Source organism: Panicum virgatum, chromosome 9K (genome assembly GCF_016808335.1).
Source record: "Panicum virgatum strain AP13 chromosome 9K, P.virgatum_v5, whole genome shotgun sequence".
NCBI lineage: Eukaryota > Viridiplantae > Streptophyta > Magnoliopsida > Poales > Poaceae > Panicum > Panicum virgatum.
Genome location: NC_053144.1, coordinates 225,333 through 236,839, shown reverse-complemented (window position 1 = coordinate 236,839; position 11,507 = coordinate 225,333). Strand labels below are relative to the sequence as shown.

General features: G+C 46.6%; 2 protein-coding genes across 2 annotated transcripts; one reads left to right on the top strand and one right to left on the bottom strand.

Annotated features, from left to right (window-relative positions):
- Positions 1–156: 156 nt before the first annotated feature.
- On the top strand, positions 157–5,029 carry LOC120648998. Its single transcript, XM_039925633.1, has 10 exons — positions 157–610; positions 716–808; positions 933–1,804; positions 2,032–2,120; positions 2,335–2,438; positions 2,708–2,807; positions 2,879–2,954; positions 3,034–3,148; positions 3,217–3,748; positions 4,325–5,029. Exons 1-10 carry the CDS (start codon positions 187–189, stop codon positions 4,818–4,820), a joined length of 2,901 nt encoding a protein of 966 aa, XP_039781567.1. The 5' UTR covers positions 157–186; the 3' UTR covers positions 4,821–5,029.
- Positions 5,030–5,174: 145 nt separating this feature from the next.
- On the bottom strand, positions 5,175–8,594 carry LOC120648999 (glutathione S-transferase T1-like). Its single transcript, XM_039925636.1, has 7 exons — positions 8,399–8,594; positions 8,263–8,336; positions 7,985–8,045; positions 7,520–7,573; positions 6,406–6,485; positions 5,752–5,957; positions 5,175–5,671 (listed from the first exon to the last, which is right to left on the bottom strand). Exons 1-7 carry the CDS (start codon positions 8,464–8,466, stop codon positions 5,462–5,464), a joined length of 753 nt encoding a protein of 250 aa, XP_039781570.1. The 5' UTR covers positions 8,467–8,594; the 3' UTR covers positions 5,175–5,461.
- Between the last annotated feature and the right edge of the window lie 2,913 nt (positions 8,595–11,507).

Sequence of the window (11,507 nt, the reverse complement as noted above, 5' to 3'; positions counted from 1 at the left end):
TGCTCGTCGTAAAATATAATAGAGCTTGTCAGACTTTGCGTCCGCGTAGCATGCATACAATGGTCAATTGGCTCTTGTTTCGTCCGTGTTGGAAATAATAAACTGGGCCTTTACCAGAGATACGGCGCAGCAGCTGGGCCTTGCAGCAGTTGGGCCGTATTCGTCGTCATCTCATCAATAGACAATATGTATGGCAATCAGTCAGCTCACCCTATCTTTCTCCTCTCTTTCCAGTCGCCGTCTACTCGTCCTCCTCCAGCTCCAGGCTCCAGCTGCTCCGGCGCCGGCGAGGCAGCTCAGCAGAGAAAAGGAGCCCAAGCAGCAGCTGCACCTAGCTCCCCTGACCCGTCCACAACGAACCTCAAGATGCCCTCTTTAGCTGCCTACCCGGGCAAGATGGCCTGCTGCCTCCAGCTCCGCCTCCTTCGCCACCCGGGCCCTGCCCCACCGCCACCTCGTGTCCTCCTCCTCCTCTCGCCGCCGCGCCTCCACACCGTCGTCCGAGCCTCGTCTCCTGGTTCGCCGCCCGCCAACTCCTTCGCTGGCTGGTCCTCCGACGGCGCGGACGGCGACCAATCTCCTTCTCCTCTAGGGTTCGGACCAGCAGGAGGTGAGTGCTTCGATTCCTCTTCCTCTCCTTACTAGGATGATCCATCCCATCTAGTAGTAGGCACTGGGCCAATCGAATTTCAAGTTTCTGCTCGCTCCCCCTCAGGGCTTCTAGGACCTGGGCTTGCTGCGTTTTTCCTCTTTGCGGGCCTTACCTTTGCTGCAGTCTCCATCAGAAGCAGCGCCAACTACGCAGCTGGTTCGCATCCCATTCTCTTACTTTCCTTTCTACTAACCCTACCTTGTGCTTTTCCATATCCCATCTCCAATTCTCAACCTACCTTCCCACTTGCTGCTGTCTGTTGCTTCTCTGTTCTGTGCAGGAAAAATGCAAAACTTGTCTTCGGATAGTGCCGCTACGGAATCTTACTCTGATTATGACCCCCACAAAGAAAATTCTATGAGGGAAGATGCCCAGGCTTCCTCACCAACTGATTGCAACGACAGCTTCGAGACGGGAAAGGGTACAGATGAGTTAATGCCACCTCTAGAATCAAACGACTTGCCGGGGGGACCAGCTGAGAGTAAAATGGAGCTCCCTCTGCAAAACACTGAGCTCGATACTAATGTTAACCACATTACCAGTGATAATGAAGCATGCCAGGCTGACAATCTCGTTGCTCCAGATGGACCTTTGCCCATCTCAGCTGAATATGCTCAGGATGCTTGTGCACCACATACCAAACTTGATGGTGCAGGCTCCGAGGGAATTCCTAATCTAGAAGCAACATCAGATGCGATGGTGCTAGATTCAGATTATATTGTGCCCAGCCGAGAGATCTCTAGCAGTGATGTTTTGGTGGCATCTCACCCAGACGACAAAGGTATCGAGCAGAATCCAGATATTCATAACAAAGATGAAGCTTATCCGTCCACATTGCCTGATGATTATATAGAGCATGTAAGTGCGGATGGAATGCACCCACCTGCCTTGAATGATTTACCTATGGGGAGTAGCGAGCCAGGAGGCGGGGAGGAAATTTTAGCAAAGGATCTATATAAAAGGGAAAGTCAATCAGAAAACCAAAACAAATCATTCAAGCCTACACCTCCTGACCAATCTTTTTCTTCTGCTGGAATTCCTGCTCCCTGTCTAGTATCCACTGCTTCACAGGTGCCCGCTGGGCAGATTTTGGTTCCAGCTTCTGTTGACCCAACCCAGGAAAATGCAGTAGCTGCACTTCAAATTCTAAAGGTATCTTTCATGAGTCCACTCCCCCCTTCTCTTCTCTATTTAGCCCTGAACCAATGTTGTTTGTTGTGCTGACCTGGACTGCCATTGGCACTGTTGATAAGTATCACACTTTTTGTTGCAGCATCTTATTTGCATGATGTAAACTGCATGATGGAGTTGTTTGTTAGGCAGGCAATCTTTATTTAAGTATATGGAACTCTTTGCCTGACAATTTACCCTCCTTTAAGGTGATCGAACCCAGTGTTCGAGCTGGTGACCTGGGCACCCGACGTGAGTATGCTCGATGGTTGGTAGTGGCAAGCAATTGCCTTTCAAGGTGCATATCTTTTCTTCTGCATCAATTGACCTCCCAAGCAGGGAGATATGCAGTATCATTCCTGTTTTCTTACTCTCTTTTTTTACCTATTTGAGCAAATGGCTTCACTTTCTTGATCTATCTAAGCTTATTGCTTCTTGCGGTTAGATTTACATTTTTTTCTCTCTTAGATGACCGTTCCATTAACCAGCTTGTTCTTCTGGATTCCAAACAGGAACACTTTCTCGAAAGTGTATCCGGCAATGTATATTGATAATGTCACTGAACTTGCATTTGATGATGTGACACCTGAAGATCCTGATTTTCCTTTCATACAAGGTGAGGCATGCAAATATTTTTCCCGAAAAAAACTACAACTTTAAGTTTGATTAGTGAATTGTCATCAGAGTTTTTAAGGCGTCACCTAGGCGACAAGGCGGTTTCCCATCGCCTTGCTTAAGGCTCGCCTTAGCCCGCCTTAGCCCGCCTAGGCGTTGCCTAGGCGACTGAGCGGCTCCCCATCACCTCGCCTCGCCTTACCGCTTTAAAAACCTTGATTGTCATTGTGGAATGCTATGTCATTCTTATTGATTTCAATATACCCATAGGCTTAGCAGAAGCTGGATTGATTTCTAGCAAGCTTTCGAGATCTGATATGAATTTGCCAGAAGATCTTCAGGATGATCATAACTTGTTTTCCCCCGAGAGGTGATGGTCATTCAGTTGCATCCGGCTTGCTCTCTTGTTTGGTCTCATCATAGCCCTAATCTTCCTTGCAGTCGTCTGTCACGTCAAGACCTTGTGAGTTGGAAAATGGCCCTGGATAAGAGGCAACTACCTGAAGTTGACAGAAATGTAAGAAATGAAAAATATCTTATCATTCATAATCCTCTCTTGAAATCAGCTGCCTATACTTACACTAATGCTCTCTCAGTCTTTGTACAAAGCATCTGGCTATATAGACATTGATAAGATAAACACAGCTGCCTGGCCTGCTTTGGTCGCCGACTTGGCTGCTGGAGACCAGAGCATTACAGCTCTTGCCTTTGGTAGGCTCTGTATATAATTGATCTTCCTGTGTAGATTCTGGGTTATTTCTAAACCTCTTTTCTTGAAGGTTTTACAAGACTTTTCCAACCGGACAAACCTGTCACAAAAGGACAAGCTGCCCTAGCAATTTCAACTGGTGATTCCACTGAGGTGGTTCTGGAGGAGCTTGCTCATATTGAGGCAGAGAAAATAGCCGAAGCAGCTGTAAATGCACATGGTGCATTGGTTGCTCAGGTTGAGAAAGATCTTAATGCAAGTTTTGAAAGGGATCTTAAAAAGGAAAGAGAAAAGGTAGAGACCCTTGAAAAACTAGCTGAAGAAGCAAGGATGGAACTTGATAGATTGAGAGCAGAAAGAGAAGAAGAAAAGAACATTCTTCTCAGGGGCAGAGCTGCTGTTGAATCTGAAATGGAAGTTCTATCAAAGTTGAGGAGTGAAGTAGAGGAACAACTACACAGTGTACTGAGCAAGAAGGTGGAGATCTCATTTGAGAAGAGTAGGATTGAGAAACTCCACAAGGAAATAGAGAATGAAAACTTGGCTGTTGTGCAACTTCAATATGAGCTTGAAGTGGAGAGGAAGGCATTATCTATGGCCAGGCAAGGATTCTTGACACTCGAGATTTCCTCTGCACTAAATTTATTTTCCCTGATCCCCAACCTGTCTTTAGGTTGTATGTTGTCTCTGCATTTTAGTACAGAAAATGTGATTTACTGGTTTCTTATCTGAGATAAAGTTTCTGTTATTCTGGACATCATATAGTTTAACATTCAACTCCTGATCGCTCAGACTTTGAAGTTTGGGCAATTAACTTTCTTCTGGGGACTTGTAATTGTAGCGGTGATGCTGGAGATTTGCAACATCTTGGATATCACATAAATTACTAAGAATATTATAAAATTCTGCTGGTGATCGATATACTCTTAGATACATCTTCTTTTGGAACTAAAAGTATACTCACGGTCTTAAGTTCATGCTGACTATACTCACGGTCTTAAGTTCATGCTAACTATTTTATGAAGGATTTCCAACTTTTGTATTCGAGACCGGCCAACGGTATCGTAATCTGCATGTTCATGCTGCATGATTTAGCTGATAGGCTTTATCAGAAGGAGAATGCTCTTCTGATGTTATATCAGTTATCATGTATCAATTGACATACCCTCTTTAACCAGGGCTTGGGCGGAGGAGGAAGCGAAAAAGGCTCGTGAACACGCACGGGCCCTTGAGGAGGCTCGGAACCAATGGGAGCGTCAAGGAATCAAAGTTATTGTTGAAGGAGGACTTGGGGACGATGCTTCAGCTGGAGTCACATGGGCTAATGCTGGCAAAGAACATCCAGTTGATGAAGCTATCAACAGGGCAGAATCTTTGCTGGAGAAGCTGAAGTCAATGTGTGCTAAGATGAAAGTGCGGTCTTGTGATGTGTTGGAAAGAGTGATGCAGCATGTGAGGTTCTTCATTGCAAGCCTAAAGCAGCAAGCAGCAGATGCAAGGCATTGGTGTACTGAGTTTGGGACTGCTGCTGCTTCGAAGGCAAACAAGGTATCAGCAGAAGTGCAGGACGGTGTATGTGCATTTGGTTCTATCATCGGTGATAAGTCGAAGAGGGTAATAGACGACTGCAAGGAGAGCCTGGAGAAGTTTTCGCACAGATTCAAGATGGACTAGAGGCCGTGTCATCTCTGTAGAGCTGTGCAGCTAGACAAGAATAGATATTCCCTTGAATAGATATTCCCTTGGAATAAATCTGTTGGTTGTTGTAGAGTGTTCTATAGTCATATACTCATACTGGAATGAACAGTAGCAATTCCCGTCGAATAAGTCAGCCGATGCTTCGTGATAAGCTTCCTATTTTTGCTCTTATTATAAGTTATAAACCATGAGTGGGCCGAGCTCCTGTCATTTCATGTTAGATGGAGGACGCGGTGAAAGGGATCGCACTTGAAGCACACAGGTCCAAACTCGGAACCAAAGCCAAATCCAAATGGAATAAAACCTGCAAGCATGACTATGTTGAGCACAGTAAATAATGATTCAGACATTGACAGAAGTCGATTCAGGCAATGGATTCACTAGTAAGGATCATGTACAGCGTAGATAAGCAGTTTTCATACAAGTCCAGTTTTATTTTAAACTTTCCTCACGGACAACACAATATGATCCGCAAGGAACCACTTAGTATGGTGGGGGTTACTTGCTGATCTATGCAAAGCTCCACAATCTTCACAGCGCCCATCATCTCTTCCCAACGCTTATTGCAATGTTCTATTTATACTTGCAAGTTGCAACAGTATCTTCCCCTCTACAGCTCAGAGCTTTGACACAATTTTGAGCTTCGTGCTTGGCTCGGAAGTCTGGTTTGCTGCAGCAGCATTGTTTAGCCTGCTGGCCTTCACTTGGAAAAGGAGCTCATGGGCTTCCTCAAAATGAGGGCTGGTGGCTTTCTTCACATTATCCATCCAGATGAGGATCTTCTCATGAGCTCCCAGAAATCGGTCACGTACGTAATTGCCAAGGATCTGTAAAGCTACAAATTACTGTTAAGGACAATCTCACAAGTTAGAACAGCACTCAAAATAGTAACAGGAAACACACATACCTCCAACTGCATTATTTCACAAACAAGGCTTAGATCTGCAATTGATGGTTGGGGGCTACCTAGCAAGAACTTTGCATCATCCTTCAGCCACACTGATTCAATCCTTCCTAGTGACTGCATTAGAAGTTTTTCTGCTTGTTTTACAGCATCAGGACTTGTTGCAAGACCAAGAAAGGGAGCCAGTGCTGTGTGCATTACAAGGGTTGCTGCAAGTACAAACAATCAAAAGGGCTCAATTGAGACAAATTTCGTGATTATGTGTCTACTGGAAACTGTAGATGCTCATCACAGTTCTGAAGAATAGCTAATTTCGTCGACAAATAAACTCAGTTGGCATAATTTCTAGCAAACACATCTAAGGTTTCTGGTCTGAGGAACCAAATGGTTAATAGATCATATAGTGCCAACTACCAACCCCAAGCATAAACCATTTCTTGAGCAGGAATAGAGTGGGTTGTTCCATCATCATCATGTCTCTTATAAGTACAAGGCTGGTACAAAAACAAGAAATGGAATCATCGTTCCAAAGATATGGCATGACCCTATGATGAACTAACCACCCATCATTGGATGCAAACCAGACACCCTACATGGTGAATCATAACTCTGCAGCAGCCTAGTGAAACCAAAACCATGAGTAACCTTGGTTCTCACCTGCACCACGACGCAGATTTGAGTGATGCCAATCCAAGATTGACTCAATTTTGGCTCTAGTGAACAAGTCAGCAGGATACCTATATGAAAAAGGATATAAGTCACTTGAATCACCAAGGAAGATATAGAACTCTCATCACAATTGACAAATGCATTATCATGTCAAGCCATGAAAGCGCTGCACTGCCTTCGACCAAGGTCAACAGCTGTCAAACGGTGACTAAGAGTCGACCACGACAAGAATACCCCCCCCCCCCCCCCCCCCCGCCCGCCACACACACACACACACACAAGCGAAGGAAGTGCACCGATATGAGTCCCACATCTGATATCTTGCACCAATGGTGATCCTGAAGCACTAGATTGACAATCTGTTGGTTGATTGTCAGATTGTGTGCTTGGGCCAATCTCCAAGCAGTGTAATCATGCCTTACACGTTTGATTAAACTTCATTAAACCCTTATACAATGTCATTGCAGGAAAGTTGACAAGGTTTTCAGAAATGCTTATACTATGTCATTCCTTATAACATATACACTCAAATACCTCCCAAATCCCAACCTCTCAAAATACTTGAATGTGTTATTTCACTCTCATTTGGGAGTATAATTTGCTACTTGTATGTGTAATTTGCTTTCGTCTGCTCTTCTGAACATGATTCCTGTGTATATGTAATATTTCAGTCTCATTTTGACTTGCAAACTGCACTGGCAGTGCATCCACCACCAGACCTAATAGCAGCACCACTGCACAAGCAGATCCCGAAACAGCAGCAAGAATCCATATGCAGGGGCAAAAGTGCCTTTTTTACATCAACTAACAGAGCTCTAATGGTGCTGATGGCATACAATGAACAAAAGTCAAAAGGTGATATTCAGTAGCACAGAAGTAAACCGGAGCTATTCAATGGAAACTCTGAATCTAAAATGTTACTAAATTAATTGAAAGACTCCAACAATGACTAAAGAACTCGTGATAAATAAAATAGTCATAAATTACATTATGTAACACAGCACCAACCAAAAAACAGAGCGGCTTATCCCTAGAAAGATAAAAATAAGCAGCACTTTAGAAAATGAAAAAAGTTGAGTGCCACTGCTGATATGTAACGCACCAGTGATCTGCAACTCCGGGGAACACGGACGCAAGATACCTCAAAATAGCATGACTGTCACAAGAGCACAAGTTTCATTATGAAAGATCAAATATCACAACAACTAGAAACATAGTTTAAGCATGTCAAAAACAATTACATATATGACATAGTAACCGGGTGATCCTAGAATCCTAGTTATATCATAATTAAACAAGTTCATTAGTAAGTCCAGAATGTTTTCGCTTAGGTATCAGGTACCTCCCCAATCCCTATTTGTGCTTGTAAGAATAAAAATATGCCAGCTTCTAAACAATACGTAAAAGGCAAAGAAAAAAATGTTAGAACATGCTATCAACAGAAAACAAGGAAAAACTAAGTATCAAGTCAAATGCACCGAGTCTCTATAAGTATCAGCAAAGTTTGAGAAGGTAAGAAAGCAAATAGTAAATCAAGAGATTTGGTCAAAGCTTTGAGAGGGTGTACCTCTCATATAGTTTGAATCTTCCATCAACAATTGCAGGCACTTGTCCCGTTGGGTTTATTTCTGAAGAGACAAAAGAAGCAATCAGCGTACCTACTCGAGCAGCACTGCATATACTAAGGGGATGAGTTTAGCAACGGGACGCAGATAGGCAAATACGAAGTATTCTCGCATAGAACTGCCGCTCAATTTGACGAAGTTGGAAGAATTACAACCCCCCATTGCCCTCTCCTCTCAAGAAAGGAAAATGAATAAAATCAGGAGGGTCTGGAGATGGTACTTCTGAATTCGGCAGTGAGGTGCTGAGACTTGAACAGATCCACCGTGATCTCCTCGAAATCGATCTGATTCACCCTGCAAGCGGTGGTTGAAATTAAGAATCGGCGGACAGATGGCTAGGGAACCGAACGGAATACCTGCAGAAGATGATGACGGCTCGGGAGGGCTGCGACCGCCGGTCGGCGTACACCTTGATGGGCTGCATAGCGAAGGTAGGGGAGGCTTCTGCTCTTCTGCTGCTAAGCCTCCTGCTGGCTGCTTGGTGGAGCCTGCGGAAAAGGCGCTGACGCCCGCGGCCAGAGTCCGATATAGGCAATAACGGCTCGGATAATAACTCCCACAACGAAATAGCCAAAACGGTTAATGTGTTCTCGCTTTCACTCCGTTTGTGATTTTGCTCTCGCTTTTATTCCGTTTGTGATTTTATCTGTGCTTAAGCTTCCGTTTGTGATTTTACTCTCGTTTTTATTTTGTTTGTGATTTTATCTGTGCTTAAGGTTCCGTTTGCTCTTACTAACTCTTTAATTTGCATCAGGGAAAGCTATAGTGATTTGAAGGCTCTCCACACTCGAATTTCTACTTCCTTATCTACACCTTCTTCTCCAACTTTGGCGAGCATTTCCGGTGAGGTTAGGGTTCGGGGTTGATGGTGGTTGGTTGGGGTGGGTGGGGGAGGGGAGGGGCTGCTCCCCACCGGCCTTAGAAGGAGGGCAGGCGGCAGAGGACGACGGTTGGGCGGGGGCGATGGCGGCGGGAAGCAGAGGAGGGAGGCGGTGGCAGGAGGGGCCGGCGTGGGCGGGCTAGGGCTGGCGGCGGGTGGCAGGCTGGCACTGAAAGGGCAACAAACTGGATGTAGAAGATGAAGGGGGAGGTGATATTTCACTCAAGTGAGGGATAGACACTACCAAAATTAAAGATCTGTTGGCGACCGACGAATAGAAGCCAGGTCTTGTTCCCACGCATCTTTCTAAAACAGTTGCCATCCTCCCGGACGCGGCACCGCCTAAACTCCCTCTCCCCTCTCCAAAATTGGGTTTTTTTAAGAAGTCCCCAACTCTCCGCTCTGTCCGCCCCTCTCAAACTAAAGTGATCTACCGTCTCCTCTCCGATTAGTGCGCGTCATGTGCCACTTCGCTTATTATCCAACGTTCCAGATCGCCGGCATCCACACGCTGCAACTTAATCCTCGCCGACGCGCGAGCCCTGGAGTGGCCTCGTCTCGCGCTCCTCATTTCGCGACATCATTGACGCCGCAACACTCATGGCGTCAATGCGACGCCCGTCATCTTTGATAGATCTCCCTACCGATTTGGCCATTAGGATCGCATGCCACCTCGCTGCGGCCTCGAGGCAGCCAATGGACGAAGTCCGCCAGCTTCGAGCAATCTGCCGCTTCATGTGAGGACAAGTTATAGTGATTTGGAGGCTCTCCACACTCGAATTTCTACTTCCCTATCTACACCTTCTTCTCCAACTTCGGCGAGTATTTCCGGCAAGGTTAGGGTTTGGGGTTGATGGTGGGTGGGGGGCTGCTCCCCACAGGCCTTAGAAGGAGGGCCGGCGGTAGAGGACGACGGTTGGGCGGGGCCGAGGCGGGGACGACGGTGGCGAGAAGCAGAGGAGGGAGGCAGTGGCAGGAGGGGCTGGCGTGGGCGAGCTAGGGCTGGCAGCGATTGGCAGGCTGGCGCCAAAAGGGCAGCAAACTGGATGTAGAAGATGAAGGGAAAGGTGATATTTCACTCAAGTGAGGGATAGACACTCCCAAAATTAAAGATCTATTGGCGACCGACGAATAGGAGTCGGGTCTTGTTCCCACGCATCTTTCTAAAATGGTTGCCATCCTCCCAGATGCGGCACAACCTAAACTGTTGACAGCCAATTCTGGCAGTTCAGAGGCCGACCGGTCAGACCGGTCTGTCCAGTTGTAATCCGAGTAGGCTTCGTTTTATTTTGGAAATTCTTGTATAAACCGACTTGGAGAGGGGTACGACTTCTCCGGCCTATAAATATAAAGGCTAAGTCCGATTGAGGGTATTCCCAATCGAATCAAATCAAAATATCACATTACTTTTTGTCTCTCAAACCCTAGCCTTTTCCAACCCTAGATTGCTTTCTTCCTTCGTCTCTACGGCGTTTGAAGACGTTCTGAGTGGCCTGCCGACCTCAGAGCAACCCTAGCCACGCAATCTCCAACGAGGTCCCTCCCTAGCTTGCATTTCTAGGTCTTCGCGGTTCTCTGCTCCACACCGGTCAGACCGGTCTGTGGAACCGATCAGACCGGTCCGTCAGGGCATCGCTGGTTCAAATCGTTTTGACGATCTCCTGCGCGTTCTAGCGCATTCGAGTGTGTTGGCGCGATTCTGTGTCAACATAAACTCCCTCTCCCCTCTCCAAAATTGCTTCCTAACTAGTACTCATACAACCCTAGAGACCTTTGGACGAGGGAGTTATGGTCTATTTACTCAGACCGTGTTTGACTGGAATGTAGTCGAACACGGACTGAACCCCATGCTTCTTTCCTTCTATTCTTGGAGCTGGGCTATCTTTGCATCTTGAGTGGCAGGGGCGGGCCCCACATATATTCATCGGTATTCAGTTGAATACCCAAAAAAATTGACAAAATTGTTTTATACATATAGTATAAAGCACAAAAATATAATATAAAATAGGCTTTTCAGCTTTACTAGACAACTTGGACTCAATTGGCCCACTATCCCCTTGCAGGCCGGCCCAACTCCTCCCTCTCCCTCTCTCTCTCCCACTGCCACCTCCCCTCAGCTCAGCCCGACAACCAACTGCTCTTTTCCCTTCCCTGCTAACCCTATCACCAGCCTCCTACCCCCGTCCCCGACGGGGCCCGATCCGTCCACGCCTCCACGGTCCGGCGGGGTGGCGGCGCGGAAGGCAGAGGGGCAGCGACGGCGGCCTAGAGCCTGCTGGTAGGCTGTCGACCGGGTAGGGGCTAGCGGCGGCGGCTGGGTAGGGCCGTAGGGGCCGGCGCTTGCGCGGCGTTGGCGGCAGCCTAGATGCGCCTAAGTTATGGGCAGCGGCAGCCTAGAGCGAGGGCATGGCACGAGACCGCGAGCAGAAATGAAATCTTGGATAATTCACGAGCTTCCTGATTTGGTTGTGAGTCACTTGGATTGCACCTCTTCCATATGACTTCATTAGCTTTGCATTGCTTCACTTGCTTAACCAAACAAAGAATTGTGTCTATTTGAACATAAGAATTGTGCTACGTATTGC